Source organism: Camelus bactrianus, chromosome X (assembly GCF_048773025.1).
Source record: "Camelus bactrianus isolate YW-2024 breed Bactrian camel chromosome X, ASM4877302v1, whole genome shotgun sequence".
Lineage (NCBI taxonomy): Eukaryota > Metazoa > Chordata > Mammalia > Artiodactyla > Camelidae > Camelus > Camelus bactrianus.
The window spans coordinates 14542752-14562556 of record NC_133575.1 but is presented as its reverse complement, the minus strand read 5'-3'; the positions used below and the strand labels follow the sequence as shown (position 1 = coordinate 14562556).

Sequence of the window (19805 nt, the reverse complement as noted above, 5' to 3'; positions counted from 1 at the left end):
CAGAGAGGCAGAGAGGCAGAGAGGCAGAGAGGCAGAGAGGCAGAGAGGCAGAGAGGCAGAGAGGCAGAGAGGCAGAGAGGCAGAGAGGCAGAGAGGCAGAGAGGCAGAGAGGCAGAGAGGCAGAGAGGCAGAGAGGCAGAGAGGCAGAGAGGCAGAGAGGCAGAGAGGCAGAGAGGCAGAGAGGCAGAGAGGCAGAGAGGCAGAGAGGCAGAGAGGCAGAGAGGCAGAGAGGCAGAGAGGCAGAGAGGCAGAGAGGCAGAGAGGCAGAGAGGCAGAGAGGCAGAGAGGCAGAGAGGCAGAGAGGCAGAGAGGCAGAGAGGCAGAGAGGCAGAGAGGCAGAGAGGCAGAGAGGCAGAGAGGCAGAGAGGCAGAGAGGCAGAGAGGCAGAGAGGCAGAGAGGCAGAGAGGCAGAGAGGCAGAGAGGCAGAGAGGCAGAGAGGCAGAGAGGCAGAGAGGCAGAGAGGCAGAGAGGCAGAGAGGCAGAGAGGCAGAGAGGCAGAGAGGCAGAGAGGCAGAGAGGCAGAGAGGCAGAGAGGCAGAGAGGCAGAGAGGCAGAGAGGCAGAGAGGCAGAGAGGCAGACGATCGCCTCTTCCCTCCCTCCCTCCTCTCCTTTCTTTCTTTCTTTCTTTCTTTCCTTCCTCGCCTCCTCCCTCCCTCCCTCCTCTCCTTTCTTTCTTTCTTTCTTTCTTTCCTTCCTCGCCTCCTCCCTCCCTCCCTCCTCTCCTTTCTTTCTTTCTTTCTTTCTTTCCTTCCTCGCCTCCTCCCTCCCTCCCTCCTCTCCTTTCTTTCTTTCTTTCTTTCTTTCCTTCCTCGCCTCCTCCCTCCCTCCCTCCTCTCCTTTCTTTCTTTCTTTCTTTCTTTCCTTCCTCGCCTCCTCCCTCCCTCCCTCCTCTCCTTTCTTTCTTTCTTTCTTTCTTTCCTTCCTCGCCTCCTCCCTCCCTCCCTCCTCTCCTTTCTTTCTTTCTTTCTTTCTTTCCTTCCTCGCCTCCTCCCTCCCTCCCTCCTCTCCTTTCTTTCTTTCTTTCTTTCTTTTCTTCCTCGCCTCCTCCCTCCCTCCCTCCCTCCCCTCCTTTCTTTCTTCCTCGCCTCCTCCCTCCCTCCCTCCCTCCCTCCCTCCCCTCCTTTCTTTCTTCCTCGCCTCCTCCCTCCCTCCCTCCCCTCCTTTCTTTCTTCCTCGCCTCTTCCCTCCCTCCCTCCCTCCCTCCCCTCCTTTCTTTCTTCCTCGCCTCCTCCCTCCCTCCCTCCCTCCCTCCCTCCCCTCCTTTCTTTCTTCCTCGCCTCCTCCCTCCCTCCCTCCCTCCCCTCCTTTCTTTCTTCCTCGCCTCCTCCCTCCCTCCCTCCCTCCCTCCCTCCCCTCCTTTCTTTCTTCCTCGCCTCTTCCCTCCCTTTCTTTCTTCCTCGCCTCTTCCCTCCCTCCCTCCCTCCCTCCTTCTTTCCTTTCTTTCCTTTCTTTCTTCCTCGCCTCTTCCCTCCCTCCCTCCCTCCCTCCTTCTTTCCTTTCTTTCTTCCTCGCCTCTTCCCTCCCTCCCTCCCTCCTTTCTTTCTTCCTCGCCTCTTCCCTCCCTCCCTCCCTCCCTCCCTCCCTCCTTTCTTTCTTCCTCGCCTCTTCCCTCCCTTTCTTTCTTCCTCGCCTCTTCCCTCCCTCCCTCCCTCCCTCCTTCTTTCCTTTCTTTCCTTTCTTTCTTCCTCGCCTCTTCCCTCCCTCCCTCCCTCCCTCCTTCTTTCCTTTCTTCCTTCCCTGCACTCTTCCCTCCCTCCCTCCCTCCTCCCCTCCCCTCCCCTCCGCTCCTCCCCACGCTCTTCCCCAAAAACTACCCAACCTGGCTCCAAACACTGGAGTTTTCCAAACTTGAAGTTGCGAAAAGGCCTAGTAGAAAAAGTCAGGAGACTGCCATCCTGGCGTGGCTGAGAGTGGAGTGAAGAAAGACACGAGATGCTGGTGTGCTACACTCAAACCCTTCTTTCTTTATTCTTCCACGTGTCATCTTAAATGACGCACTCTGCACAGACCCAGCAGCACTCCTGCGCATACCTCTAAGGCCGTGTCCCACTCCTGCCAAGGCACAAGTGTCACTTTCATATATGTAAAGAGAACATATTCCAATTTTAGTTTTTAAGTTACGGATTGCATCTTAAGACTAGACAGCAAATCTAGACAAGTCTAAAAGTATATATAGTACAGCTTTGGCCATAACAGCTCCAAAAGAAGTATTTCTGTGGTGTTGCTTTGAAGTTATCTTTCCTCATGACTCTAAAGACTCTCATTTGTTTTGCTCTAGACTGTGGTCTCCCAGAACAGAAGACAGGCTCAGGGAGCCCCAGCCACCCAAGAGGAGGCTTAATCCGGTAAGCCAGGGGACAGAGGGAGCAAAGAGCTGACATCTCTGTTGGTAAAGCTTCTGTTAACATACACACGAATTCTGCTGTGTTTACACAGGTAAAACACCATTGTTCAATGAACAATTTAAGAACTTGAAGTTTTAAAGACTTATGGTAAAAATTTAACCTGTCATTTATCAGCATATTTTAAAGGTGAGAACTGTATGCATTGTGAGAACAGTGATTGTAAAACCTATTCGTGACATCCCAGACTATTATGGAATTCTTAAAAGGATGTTTAATTTACTTCTATGAAAAACACTTGCTGGAAAGGTGGAACTATAGGTGTTTAAAATAACAAAGGCTGGGAATCACTGTTTTCTATATATACACATTACATACATTACTATTAACTGGCATTGCACTTAAATTTGAAAAAGATAAAATTGATAAGAATATGCCTTATATTTACTGTTTGATATGAATGTCAATAGAAAACTATTAAGAAAATAGCTTCGTATTTATATTGAATGTATAAATGGAGAAACCTAACTTATTTGGCCTTTGAAATGAAGTAGTCTTATTTAAAAATGGAACTGTCCTTCCACCCCCTACCTGGTGTGAATAAATATTGTGTTTTATTAAGGAGAATCGATGGTTCAGTGTGAACAAGCTTCAGCACCAAAATGCACAAGGACAGAGGCGTCTGTGCACAGTAAGGTACTGTGAACGATTCCCCTCACACAAAAACATGGCAGAGGTGGACAGGCACGTAAGGACTTGTTTTCCTTTTAGTAACTAAAAAGGCATTTGTTAAAATAGTATACAACTAAATCAAATAGAACTACTTTAAAGAAATACTTTGAAGGAGGGTTAAACAAACTCTTAAATAGGTCTCTAAAATACCTCAGACCTATACAAATCTAAAATAACCTATATAAATCTAAAATAACCTTTATAATATCCATACTAATACTTAAGTGTGCAATAACATTTTTTAATGCAACACTGTACAGACCACATGCAATGACTATCTTAATCTACACACTTTCTTCCTATGAGTTTTTCCTCCATAACAAACTTGAGAACACAAAGAAAGCATTCCTTACAGTTGCTGCCAAATAGCCCACCGATGGATAGTAACCATTCCCCATTTAACTGATGGATTTAAACTTGATCCACTGGTTTGCACCCCGGACTTCAAAAGGCGGATCACTACAGTAGATGTGATAGCCGAGTTCTTCCAAAGGCGGTTCAGGATCGGCTGTAGCAAACTGGGCAGCATCCTCAATTTCTTTCCTCACTTCAACATCAATTTCCTAAAAATCAGATTACAGTTCAGGAGATTTCCGAATAGACAGCAGCTCAGGCACCCAACTAGTTCTACTTGGAACCTTTTGGTACTTTACCTGTAACTCTTCTACTAGTATTCGAAGTATACACTGTTGCTACTTTTGAAGATGTTATTTTAAAAATGACACCCAGCTACACAGAAGTATTCCGGAATACAGACATCAACATTTAAACCAGATACACCCTGGCGAGGCAACTTTGTGAACTAAAAATCCAAAGTGCATTTTTAGGAAGAAAGAACTGTGCTATGGGAGGAGTTTAAAGGCTTTGCCAGTTATGACTGATTAACGGCTCATGAAAATGCTATGAACTTCCCCATCAGCTAGTTCACCTAGGAGTGACAGCATTTTTTGGGGAGAAAAACTGCTCAGAAAGGAGAGCCAACCTTCAAAGGCAGACTTTTAAACCATCAAAAGTGACTATACCTTTAATTCTTCAACACTGGCAAGACTGCTGTTCACCATCCTATCCTTGAGAAGCATGATAGGGTCACTCTTACTTCTTACTTCCTGTATTTCTTCTCGTGTACGATAACTATTAGGAGGGAAACACAGGTACAAGTAGGTAAGAACAGTTCCGGAACAGAAAAGACAGTCTGTGAAATACAGAAGTATGTTTCGGAGACGAAGGAGCGTATCAATGCTGATGTCACCAGAGGAATGCAGAGCTGTACTTTCAAAATACAAGAAGCCAGCCTTACATTCCGTAAGAGCGGCTCTTTTATGGAAAACTCTACAGGGGCAATTCCCCTGGCTTCTCTGGTCTTCTGACAATAGGGGCCAAGTCTTTATTTGCTTCTTTGATGTAGACGTAGGGTATGAAGGTAGTGGTGCAGCCTCTTTATATCCCAACTGTCCCCCCCTTCTGAGCTCCTACATGTTCAGTGGGTGGGGACAGTGGAGATGGTTTTGTGTAGTGATAGCTATAGACTCTGAGGCAGCAGAATGCCAAGCAGGAAGTAAATGTGCCTTTCCTTTCTCCCTTCAGAGCTTCGAGCACTGTGGCTGGCGACAACCTGGGGACCAGGTTTCCCAATTCTTGACTGAACAGTACATCCCTGTCCTATATCATCTGCAATAACACTAAAAACAAAGGCTCTACCATTTTTTGAAAATACACAAAGGGCTGCTTTCCATCTAAGTTCCTCTTTGTAACATTTTCCCTTAGACCTTCATTCCACTCAAAGGCTTATTATGGCTTACTTTGACTAAACCTACTCTTTTAATTGTGCCATACTCTGGGACAGTAGCCCCACGTGCCACTGAGTAACATGAGTTACTAAGTGACAAAACTCCTATCTTCCTAGTATAGCCTATCTTTTTTTGACTGACTGGTCTGTTTCAACACAGGGGATATCCCCACGTACCAGCGGGCCTCGCTCCATACCAGCGAGAACATTTTCAAACTGACTCTGCCAGAGGAGTATGCTAATTTGGGCTAATGCCTACGAAAGCTAAATGCCCCCACGTCTACTCTATCATCAGACCTGTTTTAGACAACAATTTCTCTCTGTATTGTTTTCTTACTGCTGCTCATGCTAACATGTACATACTCTATACTGCAGGAATTTTCAGAGTGTTTTCTATACTAGAACCAATGTACTGGGAGGTACTCCTTTCAGGCTAAGACTAACTCCTAAATGAATGCATGAAGCCAACTGGTGTCTGGCTTCAAAAGCAAATGTTGAAACACTTTGCTTTTTCATACAAGTAGCACCTTTCAAGCCCCCCTACTCTGGACACCATGCTCAGTTTTCCCATAACTATACCTGACTCCGGGATCGCTCATGCTGTGTCCGTGGTAACGGTAAGTCTGCAGCTCCATCAGTATGGGCCCCTACAACGGAACCCAGGGGAGGTGAGAAGAGACGCTGTGCACAGCCTCCAATGCACACCCTTTCAGGATCACAGATACTCTCATTACATCTCCTAAGTTAAGAATTTCTTCTTATGCGACTGATTCTTTCCTAACTCTTCTCATTTCTAATACCTATTCATCAAATGTTTCATCCTTATTTTTAACAGGAACTTAGTAAAAGCTACCTACTGCAGCTTACTTTGAATCTACAGACCCCAATGACATTACATAAACAATGGTCTGTTTCATCAGTATTGCATTTGATATATAATTCTATAAGAACAGCTCGAATTTAATGCATCAAGGCTTATTAGACAGCAGGAATGGCCTTTATCTTCAGGGTCCATAAACCACTCTTTTCCCCCTAGTCACAGGTGAAATCATCTCCTTTTAAGCTAGTGAAAAACACTAACATACACCATAACACAAGATTAAAAGCAAACCTCCAGTTCTCCTGTCCTTCTGCACTTTTCAGCACACATAAAAATAGGCTGCACAGGGGAAATTTCTACCTCACACCCATCTCCTGCAGTGTTTCGTAGGGGCTGGCAACGAATCCTGCTTCACGCAGGTCTGGCTAGTGTGTCACAAAGTTAGGAGGCTCCTATGACCTGATACCTGACCCCACCTCTGCGAGTCTGGCTACCACCAAGGAGCTTGCTCATGCTGCACTAGCCCCCTCCCGGGAGACAACTTGGAATACTGAGGGGATGGGGTAGATCTAGGGTCCCTGGGCAGTTTGGTGTAGTACTTAAAAAGGGGGGCTCTGAATCCAGGTGCCCGGGTTCCAATCCTGGCTGTAATATATCGTAGCTAACTCTGTACCTCAGTTTCCTCACCTACAAAACGGTCATAACCTAACTCAGAGTTGCGCTGATTAAGGAATACATAAAAACTGCTTAGTGCGTTGGCTGACCTATCAATCCCTCATTAACTGTCAGCTAGTCATTGCTCTGTCATCCAGTAGCTATTTGGAAGCACAATGGGTTGGGCTAAGGAGATGGGGATAAAGGGACTTTTCCAGCTGCTCCCATAATTCCAAGATCAAGCTCTGGTCAGGATGGAAACGTCAATACACACTATAACCTACTCATCCTTTCCACGTAGGGGTGGACGCCACCTATTCTTTCAGGAACTGGGGGAGAAGAGGAGGATACCTACCACCCAGAGCCTGAACCCCCTCATCTTGGACTCCTGATGTAGACCACTGAGTCCACTGCCACCAACCTGCCATCAGCTATTTTATTCTCTTCTCATTTTCTCTTCAACAGCTCTGTATTTCCCTCCCCACTTCGTCCTCTCTCCCATTTTCATCACTGCAGTCAAATCTTCTTTGCGTTACTGCCCAATACACATGAGGGAAAGGTAAACCTCGGGAGCACGCTTTCTGGGCTGTGGAACACTGATTTAGGGAGAACAACATCTTCCCACGGGCTTGGATGGCATGTAACCCTCTTTTTAGGACAATCTCACTGTTCCCTTCTCCCCTCCAGTAATATAACTGAATGATCATGATTCTCAGGACTGAAACAGCAGGACTAAGACTATTCTATAAATTAAATATTATGGTTACATTATACACAAACTTATACTGAATGCCTAATACATAAACAAAGGTCTGTGCTGGGCAATGTGGGTGTCCCCAGTCTATTCACTTATGGGGCTTATGATTAATTGAGGGGAGGGGAATTAGAGGCATGTAATAAAACAAACCTGTCACAATGAAGACAGGCAAAACACTAAGCACTGGAAGAAAAGATTTACCCCAAATGGGGGAAACAAGGAATATTCCCCAAAAGATGAGTTACCAGGACCACGTTATTTACAGAGGGAACCAATTCACTTAACTGGACTCTGCTTCCATCTTATTCACCTCAATTAACAGCTACCCCTAAATAGCTACAACAGACATGTGGGAGGCATTCTTTTCAGACAGATAAATGTCATCAGAAATCTCTAGCCTAGAGGTCTACAGGAAACTCTTACCTTTCCAGATCTACAATAGGCAGCTGCAAACCTCGTGGCCTCTCGGACACACAGGATATCCATTCCATCTACCTGTTAATAAATAGGAAAGGGCACAGCATAATGCAACTGCCTAAAACCATTTTCATTTTACATGAGCTGCCCATGCACTGAGAAAACAGACCTCTTCAATTTGTATGAGGTTAAGGGCAGGCACACAGACACTAGGCCATGAGAGTGTAGCCCCAACTCCACGAAAGGAGGCCTTACCCTCAGCCCAGGAATGAAGTCGCCTCTCTTGTAGTAATCAGTGCTGGCTGCTGCCCTCTCCACAGATGTTCCCATCCCATAGCGGTTATTCTCACAGATGAAAATACAAGGCAACTTCCACAAAGCTGCCATGTTGTAAGCTTCAAATATCTGACCCTGGAAGTGTGTATAAAAGATCAAGTGGTTTCATTTTGCTGTTTTTCTGTAGACTTCATCATCCACAAGAGCTGCTGCTCTACCTGGCAGAAAAAGTTCCCCTCATCTACAAGTCCACTTCCGAGGCAAAGGAGAGTGTGTGTGTGTTGGGGGGGAGGTAGGGGGAGAAGCAGCAAGCGCATCATCTCTCTGCAACTAAGTGACAAACCTAATACTACTACTTGTTTCTGTGGGGCCAAGGTGGTAGTACAGACGACAATGGGAAAAGATCAACATGTAAACATGTACAGCTATCTAATTTTATGCTCTATTATGAATTCTATGAGACCCTCTGGATAACCAGAGTGAACAAGTGTCTGAGAATCAGCATCCAGAGCAGGGCCTCACAGAGTGTCGTCTACAGACTGCTGATTACTGAGACTGTCACACGAAAGCAGAAAGAGTCATGGCTCAGAAACCATGACAGGTGTCTGACGATGCCATGGCATCCAAGAGAATGAGTCTGTACATTACAGTACTGGTTTAAGACCTGGTTTACAATGGACAAAAAAGTAAAATGGTCCTTCACCACAGAGTTTGTGAAGCATGGAAGTAGAACAAAGGAGCGCTCCTTCTCAGGAGTGCACCCACACAAAGTGCTTGCGAAACAATGCTAAGATGTAAATCTCTAACCTGTGGCCATAAAACCAAGTTGTAGCTTGCCATATGAATGTCCACTTCAACTAATAAGTAACACAATACTTCTCCACAAACTCCACTAAAAATAGTCAACACTTTGGGGAAAACATTATAATCATTATTGCAAAGAGATACACACTCACCTGATTAGCAGCACCATCGCCATACAAAGTCAAACAGACCTCATCTTTTCCATTATACTTACAGGCCAAAGCAATCCCAGCTCCCAAGGGCACCTAATATTAAGAACAACCAAGAAATAAACCACAGAAATCCACAAGGGGAGAAATTGATGCTCTCAATGTTAACCCCTGGCCAGACTATGAGCTAGAAATGACACTGTCCCTAGAAACTCTCCCTACTCCAACCTTGTCTCTGTTTATCCCACCCCCAATATTATAACCAAATTGGTGAAATAACATGAATAATTATTATCATATTCTATTTCAACTATTAAGCAATAACATCTCTGATTCAAAGATTCAACTACTAATCCAAAAACAAAACCCCAAAATGAAACCAAGGGTTTAAAAATAAAAACAATAAAATGCTAGAATCTTAGTATTTTAGAAAGTAAACCAAACAACGTAGATATGATTTTACACTGTTACTTGTTCATTATTTACTAATTGAGGAGGACGACACAATCACAGAAGATGGTTTTAGATTCAAACTAGGCCCCTAAAATCCTGACGACCAGCCTCTCCTGGCCTCGCACCAGTGCCAGCATGGTCTACAGCAGGCAGAGAAGTGGGCAAAGAGGATGCGACAAGGCAATCAGTGTACTGAAATATAAGTTAAAAGGTGAAGGTATAGCTCTATTACTAGAGGCTCCTGCTTACTTATAAAACACAACAAATATGTAAAAGGAAAAACGTTAAATCACGTTCAGATCTATTTATTAAATTTTCAAGTGGTAGGGTGTGAAGCAATGGGTCATTTAAAGCACACCAAGCCACTCGAAATACTAAAAAACTTCAGAGGGAAGTCCTCTGGGTATGAAATACTGCAAAGACGTGGGCCAGGGTCAAATCCAGGAAACCATGCAATCTTCATCCTCAACTACCTGAGCTCCCACAATGCCATTGCCCCCGTAGAAGTTCTTGGCATACATATGCATCGATCCTCCTTTTCCTTTAGCACAACCTCCTCTTCGTCCTAGAAATGGCAGTACACACACATAACACGTAAAAAACCAAATACATGAAACAAACAAAAACCCCAAGTATTTGCTTAAAGGCTCAACCATTAGAACTCAGAAGCCAATTCAATTATATAAGCACCTGTCCCTCTATGCAAATATGTATTCCTCCTTGTCTCCTGGTCCTTTTATAATAAAGGTCAAACCAGTCCCATGTCCTTGATCTTTCCAACCTTTCCAACTATCTAATCACCTAGTTTCCTTCAGATGTTAACGTGGTAACCTAGACTTTTTCTTTCTGCCAGTAACAAACATCTTCCCATTTCTCCTATACTGGTACACTAAACAGTTCAAGAATCAAGGGTGACAAGGGAGTATTAGCAAGATTCCTAGAATTCTACGTGTACACAATGAAATGCTTATACTCAATTTATTTTCTTTGACTGCTAGATTTCTGCTGGCATGTTTAAATGATAAACACTATTCTGATTTTATAGAGTTGACCTTTTAAAACTTTTACCGAGAACTCAGATAACCTCAAAAATGGTTAGTTTACTCAAAAGCATAACAGAGGTACCAGAGCACCAAAAGGGAGATGATTTTTCTGGGTTTTGGTGTTTTTCTAAAACCTCAAAAAGGTTTTAATGTTAACTTATAAGTGGTTAGCATCTTAGTAAGAGATTTGAAAACTCAATTCACTAATTTCCTCTTTTTGTAAATTAATAGCAAACCTGTAAGTTCTGCGAGAATTTCTCGGACAGAAAGCCCACGAGTAAAGGTAAAGCCATGAGCCCGGTAGGCTGTGATCAGATGGTCTGTGGGGTTTATTCCAGCCTCCAGGCCCACACAACAAGCTTCCTGCATTCAAGGAAAAAGCAGCAACGAGTCAATACAGTACACATTTCTAGATAAAAGGTTTCCTAGACTATTATGAAACATTTGGCCCAGTACAACTCTTCATTAATAACCACAGCAAGTAGCTGTATTTTTTCATCAGAAACAGAGTAAAGGATAAGGCTCAAGCCAGAGCCATAAATTGGCAACCCAGATATGGTGTTTCCTTTAAGCCTGTACAGTGATTGGAGAAAAAAATCCTGAATCAGATGTCAACATTAAAGTGTTGGGGGAATTTCACATGAAAATTGAGACTTCTGTCTTCTCTCAAAGAAACAAATAGGAAGTATTAGCCCTGTATTTCCATGTGGCACCGGCTGGCTGGAACCAGGTCATGACTTCCCCTGAAGTGGGCGACCGGCAGGTGCTGCCTGCTTCCATTCACCACCAGTCCCTGTCACCATTCTCAATTCCTCGTATAGCTGGCAGCCTTCACTCATTTATCCTACCTAACTAATGCCTGGTAGGCTTTTGATTTTGTAAACCTTGGCCTAAACCCACAACACAAAAATATATCCAGTACAGGTAATCACACTGCCATACAGCACAGGAAGTCAGCAACGTGATGCATAAGTAAACTCTTCAGCATAAGCTCATAGCAGGTCTCAGTATTCCCATTTTCATTCTAAAATACCAGCCTCAAACCCTCTAATAGGTAAAGCAGGGTAAAAAACAAAAAATACACACCATACTTACATTCCTAAATAACACAGTTTTATTACAAAACTGCCACTCACCTGACCATCACACAGGTGACAGAAACCACGAATAATTTTCTGTTTATACAGCTGATCTGCCTTTAACTCCATTCGGCGCACAGTCTGCATCATCCGGTAGTATTTGAGCCCGTCCTCCCTGGTAAGCACCGTAGTGACAGGAGGGCCCTCTTCCAGCCGGTGAAGATCGCATTTCTGAAATGTAATCAGACAATTCTCTCACGGTCACTACAATGTAAACACTGCCAATCTACTGTAAGATCTAACTCCACTGTAAACATTTAACTTAAAACCAGCAGACAAGCACATCAGAAATGCTACATACTGCTTCTGACTCCTTAAATCACAGTGTTCACTGTGCAGTGGGATGGGGTTTCAGAGGAAGGAAATCTTTCTAAGATGACTTTCACTGAAAACTCCTAGAAGTTAACTGAGTTGTAGGTTGAAAGACAAACTTTCAAAAAGAAGCACTCTAAGAATCTTCTTATTCAAACATTTTACCGAATCACATTTTAAACTTTAAAATGTCTTTAATTTTATTAGCTTACTGCCCTTCACCAACCACCAGCAAGCTGCTAACTAAGAAGAGTAGATTCGAATCTTTGCTGAACTTCTCCAAATCTGATTCTAGAACATGTGGAATAAAATGATGTAAAAGCATGAATATCAGAATGTTTTATCCCAAAGGTAAAACTATGTATCAAAGTGTACTTATGGAAAAAATTTTAACACAAAGGAAAACATCTCTTACCTTAATTTCAAATGTAGCATCGTTTGCAAAATTACGGGATGCCACCAGCACTCTGCTTGCCTTGAAAGATCAAAATACACAAATATATTAGTGCTCTTTACTGTCAATTATTTTTGAGTCATTATTCTTATTAATCAGCTATCAGGATGCAGTCCTAGAACTTTAATAAGCACTAACATATTCATAGACTTCTCTTTCATTCTGTTCACTGTGTTAGGATCTTGTCTTCCAAAATGAATCTTTGCTTTGGCTAATGAAACACAGTTGTACCCCCATCTGAAGGCAAACAGGAGAAAGGAAGGGAGCAAAAAACCAAACCTATCTATTTACTCTGCTTCCAAAGAAATTATAGTGAAAATATAATAAAGTCAATGGCCAAACTGAAGTGATTATTCTGTGGGCTTTGTTTATTTATGCTATTCATAATCATGACCAGATATACTGAGCAAACTAAAGCTTCACTTTCAGAACTGTTCTTCAAATAAAACTATGATTCCATTCCTATTTCAGGCAAATAACTTCTCTATGCAATAGTACCTTAAGAAAAATATTTTAAACTACTCAAAGCATAAGATAAACACCATAGTGAGAAATGTACAGGATAAAAGAAAAGATGCTCAGCATTCCCTGACTTAAAACAAAGGATTTGAAGGATGTTTTAGGATTTGAACAGCCTGTATCTTAGGCAGGCTCCTCCTGAAGCCTTAGAAGGGAGATGTTCTCTGCAACAGTGCTCCCTTCTTCATGTTCGGGTGACTGTCACTGCATAGGGGGATAGAAAGCTGAAGGAAATGTTTCCTTTACACTCTTTCAATTGAACACCTGCTCACAGCAAAAGTACTCTGTGCTGGCTAAGGTCCACGTTAGACCAGATTTAACCAGTCGGTAGTACGGCACTATTTTAGCCACATTCTGCCACGTCACACTGATATGTAAACCAACAAGACTTCTTTTCTTGGAGACCTGAAGCACATTCTTCAAATCCCACAAAAAGTACCTTTGATATGTTCATACAGTGCATTATCATTCAACTTCTAGCACTGGACTTGACCTTGGTGAGAAGGGTTAAGGTTGATATGCCAAGCATACAAGCCAACTGACAGAAAGCTATTATCTACTCATCTCTTCACTCATTAATACACCATTATCTGATAAAGCCAACAAAGACAATGATATCGCTGAAAGAAAAAACCTTAAATAGGAGAAATAAATGCTTCAGTTATGTTAGCAATAGAGACAGTCCATTAATACATCTAAGAATACAGTGAAGAAAATTGAGAAATTTGGGAACAGGTAAAGCAGAGGGGTTGTAAGGTGACAAACAAAAGGTTATGTCTGGTAATCATGAAATGGACGTGTTATTTTTGACAATTAACAAATTATTTTGTGGGGCCAGAAATGTTTTCTATATTACAAAATAAGTTTCCAGATACTGCTACAGAAACTGCAGTTTCTGAAGGGAAATTGGAGACCAAACCAGCCAAGCAACAGTAACCAAGAAAAGGAAAATTTTTCTTACTCCATCCTATAGTGGAAACAACGAAGAATGACAGTTCTATATAACAAATAACAGGAAGGTGAGGTCAAAGAGTACGACTGCCAGGAAGTTGCTTACTTTCTCCCCATTTCATTAAGATAAATCCCCAAAATAGTAAGAATCACTAATATAGTGAGTGAAAGGAGCCAAGGTAACTTAAAGTTAAGCTAAAAGTCCTATCAAAAGTCGAATATATCATTATTTTAAACTGCTGAGATTGTTGAAAAGATTACCATTCATTTTCTCTGGAGAGCCATAAATGGCTGCTCTCTTAAATAGGATTCCTTTAGGGTAGGGGGAAGGGGGATTGGATGAAGGTAGTCAAAAGTCAAAACAAACTTCCAGTAATAAGATAGGTAAGTGTTAGGGATGTAATGTACAACATGATAAAAATAAGGCTGCTGTATGTTACATATGAACTCAGTTAAGAGAGTAAATCCTGAGTTCTCATCACAAGGAAAAATTTTTCCTATTTCTTTAACTTTGTATCTTTATGAGATAATGGATGTTCACTAAATGACAACCATGATAATCATTTCATGATGTATGTAAATCATTATGCTGTACACCTTAAACTTGTACAACACTATATGTTAATTACATCTCAATAAAACTGGAAGAAGAAAAAAAGAAATCTGTGGAGCAACTGTGAATACAGAAACATCATTGGACACATAAATCATAACTGCATCCAAACAAGCTTAAACATTCTACTGCAATGGACTTAATGTTGTGTACTCCTAAAATTCACACGTTGAAGCATCCTAAATCTGATGTTATTAGGAGGTGAGGTCTTTGGGAAGTGATTAGGTCATAATGGTGGAACCTTCATAAACGGGATTAGTGCCCTTATAAAAGGGACCTTAGAACCTAAATGTAAGAACAGATACCATAATACACCTAGAGGAAAACATAGGCAGAACACTCTGACATAAATCGCAGCAATACTTTTTTTTTAAACCAGCTCCTAAAGTAACAGAAATAAAAGCAAAAATAAACAAATGGGACCTAATTAAACTTAAGAACTTTTGCACACCTAAGGATACCATAAACAAAATGAAAAGACAACCTACAGAATGGGAGAAAATATTTGCAAACGATGCAACTGACAAGAGAATAATTCCCAAAATATACAAACAACTCATAGAGTTTAATATAAAACAAACAAAACAAAACAAGCAACCCAACTAAAAAAATGGGCAGAAGACCTAAATAGACATTTCTCCAAAGAAGACACCCAGGTGGTCAATAGGCAAATGAAACATGTTCAGCATTGCTAATTATTAGAGAAATGCATATCAAAACTACAAGGAGGTATCACCTCACGCCAGTCAGAATGGCCATCATTAAAAAGTTTACAAATAATAAATGCTGGAAAGGGTATGGAGAAAAAGGAACCCACTTACACCGCTGGTGGGAATGTAGTTTGGTGCAGCCACTGTGGAGGACAGTATGGAGGTTCCTTAAAAAACTAAAAATAGATCTACCATATGATCCAGCAATCCCACTCCTGGGCATATATCCAGAGAAATCTCTAATTTGAATAAGACACATGCACCCCAATGTTCACAGCAGCACTATTTACAATAGCCAAGACATGGAAATAACCTAAATGTCCATCGACAGATGAATGGATAAATAAGATATGAGATATATATATATATATATATATATATATATTCTATGGAATATTATGCAGCCATAAAAGGATGAAATAATGCCATTTGCAGCAACATGGATGGACCTAGAAATTATCATATTAAGTAAATCAGACAGAGAAAGACAAATACCATATGATGTCACTTATATGTGGAATCATAAGAAAAAAAAGATACAAATTTTATTTACAAACCAGAAATTGATTTATGGACCCAGAAAACAAACTGTGGTTATGGGGGTTGGGGAGGAGGGAGGGAAAGATAGATTAGGAGTTTGGGATTAACAGATACACATTTCTATATGTAAAATAGATAAAAACAGCAAGGGCCTACTGCACAGCACAGGGAACTATATTACTTGTGATGAGCTGTAATGGAAAAGAATCTGAACAAACATATATATTTGTATATGTATAACTGAATGGCTTTGCTGAACACAAGAAACACATTGTAAATCGACTATACTTCAATAAAAAATAAGAATTAAAAAAAGGGACCTCAAAAAAAAAAAAAAAAAAAGGATTCCTTTGAGAGACCATGGACAAGTGTATTCAAACTTTGAAAAATAAAAGCTAAGTTCCTAAATATATGGGAATCATTCAAGTGAAACGAAAATATTTCAGAAATTCCAGATTCTACCAAATCTTACCTACTAATTAAAAAAACCAAATCTCACAAAAGGGGTCATAATGGGAATACAAACAATAAGACAAAGAATAAAATTTTAAAATGCAATTTAACCTTCTGTGAAATAAGCTCTTTGAAAACTCAACCTCATTCTAAGATGAAATCACAGGTACTTCTTAAGTAGCTTAAGTTACACTGGACTCTCTGCTTTCATTTTAGAGACTCAACTTTCTGTCATGCTAGCATCTAGTTCCTGAAGGTTTCGGTGGGTTGGCTGAAGGGTGGCAAGCTGAGGGAAGAAAGAGTGGGCCAGTGTCTCAAAGCTTCCGCAGGAACCAGCCCCAAGTAAATCTTGATGTTCTCAAACCCTGAGAAGTTAACACATCTTTCAATTTACAACACTTCCACTTAGATTCTCTAAGATAATAAAGATAGTAAACCAACTTTGATTCATACAGTGAGTTTGTTAAAAGATAAATTCCTTAAACATGTTTGTATCACTCATGCTTAGATAAGAAACTGGTCATTTATCTTGATGTGACTAACATCTGATATGCTGTCTTAATTTTAAAGACACTTTTGCAAATCAAAGTGTCAAACCCAGAATCACTGAGGACCTCACATGCTGTGGAACAAGAAACTTGTCCAGCCCATCACTGACAGTTTTAAGTGCTTTTTCCTTCGGCGAACAATCATCTTTTTAGCATTAAGAAGTATACGTTAAAAAGAGAAAGTAGAAGTCTATGATGATTCCAAAACAAACACTTTAAACTCTCTAAGTAGCCCTGTGTTAACACACCTGAAACCTGACAGATGAATGAGCACACTGGACCCAAGAGCTCAAAGTGCACTGAACACTCTGGAGACATCTCCTGATTTACTATGGCTTACGGAAATACTGATTAGCTGATTTGCTTTGCTGCATGGAGGGGGAGCTATTAAACAGGGCTTCAGCACACAGACACACAATCTGGGGTTAATACAAAATTCTTCAAAGTATTTTTCCCTGTGCCTTAGTATAATTAATGCCCATATACAGGCAGCAGGAAACACATGCAAAACAGCCAAAAAGAAGGGTGGCTCAAAGTAACGGACAGTAACTCGTTCAACGTCTCTTATCTCCATTTAAAAAATTAATTAATTAAAAGAGAAAAATGTTCTGCACAGGAATCCACTGTAATAATCTTTTCTCTCAATAAGAACTAAGTTATATTCCATTCTTGTTTTATCCAGTTAACAGATCCAGTAGCCCAAATGTCTTTTCTATTCGATTTGAGATGTATTATACGATTTTTGAAAAGGCCAAAGTTTCACTGAAGTGAAGATGAAGTGCAATTTGCCTTTCATGTCAACATATTGCTGGAAGACAAAAACACAACCAGGAGTATTGTGGACAGCTGAGGGAATGAGGCTGATTTTAAGTAATAGCTTCTCTCTGTACTTAGGGACACAGAAGTAAGAGTAATTTGAAAACTCACAAATTTTCCTTGCCCTGTAGAACATCACCAATTCAAAGTTTTTCTTTTTTTAATGTAGTCCTTTCAATTTAACATAATACAGAACTAAGACCCTGTATAATCTTGAAAATATGTTTCTATTACTTATGGTCAACTAAAAATAAATGTTATGGAGATTAAATAGCCAAGTGACTAGCACATATTAAGAGCTCAATAAATGTTGGCTATATCATGGGTATATGCAGAAATAAATAACGGTGACATGCGCTAGTCCTTCAGGTAGATCCAGTTACAACTTAAATACTAATAATGATTAATCCAATAGTGTTTTGTAATTGTTTCAGTCAGTGGCATTCCCAGAGGTGTACATTTCCTACCTTTTGATGATCTCTGCCCATACTAAGCAAAGTTGCCACAAAGTCTTGGAGAGTTACTAGAGCCAGAATTGCAAGTCAAAGGCTTGGCTGCAGTTATACCAAGTAATACTACGCCCCAGGGCCTATAAGTCAAAATGCTCCAAACTTAGACTAGGCACATCTAAAAGCTGGCGCCAGAAATAGCACTAACCTCTAATCCCACTCTGCCAAGCACCACTGCCGTTTTCTTTAGCTACTTTTACCCTAAGTGTGTCTCTGTGTGTATGCTTGCGCGCCCGCAGAAGGGTGTATGCAAAGTGGACGGAGCTTTCCTCTGGGTTCTTCTGCCTGACTGCTCTTGAACTGTCTGCCAAGAAAAGCTCAACGTTGAGGGAGAGGAAAGGGTAGGAAGCGTGTTTCTGGGGTGTCTAATCCTTAATGAACCCTCCAGAGAGCCGAGAGCTGGTGTTCAACAAATGTACACAAAACCGGGCACACAAATAATACTTAACGCAGACGGCACCTACCAGGCGCTAACGTGTCACTCGTTTCAGCCTCAAGACAATCCCACGGGCTAAGTACTCGTTTCCATTTTATAAATGAGGAAACTCAGCATCTGGCTGTTTTGGCGGGGGTGGGGGGTGGGGGAGGGCGGCGGCGACTCTTGCCCAAGGTCACAGGACTAGTAAATGGTGAAGCCGGTGTTTAAACGGAGCCACTCAGTCTCCGGATTCCCGGTCAAGAGGAACGAAGTTCGGTAGATTTAAAATGAGTGGACCGGAAAAAGACGACCAACTGGAGGCTCGAGGAAGCCCAAGGCTCCCTCTTCTGTCTGCAGTAAACGAACGGGCACTTTTGCAGCGCACCGACTAGTCCGGCACCTGGAGCCGCGACTGACCTCTACGCGGACCTTGCCGAGCTCCCCCTCCCCGAGTCGGCCCAGGTGGGCCGAGCCGCCGCTTCTCCCAGGGTCGCGAGCTGAGCACACAACCAAGGCCCGCGACTCCCCGAGCATGCCGCGTGCCCGAGGCCCGGCCTGCCCTGCCCGCCCGTCCCTCTGGCGGCCTCCGGCCCCACCTCGGCCTCGCTCGCGCCCTACTCCGCGAAGCTCACGCCGCCTCACCGGCTTCTGGGCGACGCCCGACAACACGCGGGAGACGGCGGCGAGCATCTTCCTCATGGAGTGCTAGCAGTTACGACGGAAGACGGGCGGCGGCGGCGGCGGCGACTCCCAGCGACCCAAGCAAGGTGGCCCAGGTGTCTCCAAGTCTCCTTCAGGCGCCCGGAGTGGCCGCTACGACTGAACGACAGCGCGACGCGACGGAGACGGAGAGACGTCATGCGCGGCGCCGAGTCATGGGCCAACCAGATCGGCCCCCAGGGCGTGCCCCGCCCACATGAGAGGCTCGCGGCAGCCCATTGGGTGTCGGAGCCAGAGAGGGAGCGGCTGAGGGCTCCCTAGATAGCCACCGGGTGGGCGGGTCAAGACCTGGGGACCTGAAGGCGCCTGCGTGGGAAAGTGGGGCCCCGCGGGCAACAGACCATCTTGGATTTTGCACCAAAGCTGAGCTATGCAGGATTCAATATCCTACAAGACCTATTCTACCCAGCGCTCAGTCCTGCCTGTGCCGCAGCTTTGCAGCTTTCGCTTAATATACCAGATGATAAATAGTCTTGGCGGCCAAAAGATACCATCTGGTTTCTGTAAATGGTTCTGCCGCTAATTTGTCTTTAAGAGGTCATGTAACAGTTGTAAAAGGCTGCGCTGTCTACTTGACCTAGGATCTGATGAAATAAAATTCATATTTAAGGCAAGACAAGAAAAATTTAAACAAAAATGTTTTCTCTGCCCGGTCGGGCCTCCTCCCTCCCCTCCAGTATGCACTATGCATCAACACGATGCATTAACCCCACCTCAAGGCCAGAAATACCTGCTCAGCCTTGAAAATCAATGTTTCTTCTTCCAGCACCAGCCATGTAACTCCTTAAAAGATAACATTCCTTTCTCAATCCTACACGAGATCACAATGACACACCACTCACCTTGTAGGTGCTCACATCTTTGGTGA

At 42.6% G+C, this 19805-nt stretch overlaps 1 protein-coding gene across 1 annotated transcript; it reads right to left on the bottom strand.

Annotated features, from left to right (window-relative positions):
* Positions 1–1946: 1946 nt before the first annotated feature.
* On the bottom strand, positions 1947–19054 carry PDHA1 (pyruvate dehydrogenase E1 subunit alpha 1). The gene is made up of 11 exons (XM_074358833.1): positions 18860–19054; positions 12102–12161; positions 11372–11545; positions 10472–10598; positions 9666–9757; positions 8743–8835; positions 7766–7921; positions 7517–7588; positions 5442–5509; positions 4099–4207; positions 1947–3639 (listed from the first exon to the last, which is right to left on the bottom strand). Exons 1-11 carry the CDS (start codon positions 18914–18916, stop codon positions 3475–3477), a joined length of 1173 nt encoding a protein of 390 aa, XP_074214934.1. The 5' UTR covers positions 18917–19054; the 3' UTR covers positions 1947–3474.
* Between the last annotated feature and the right edge of the window lie 751 nt (positions 19055–19805).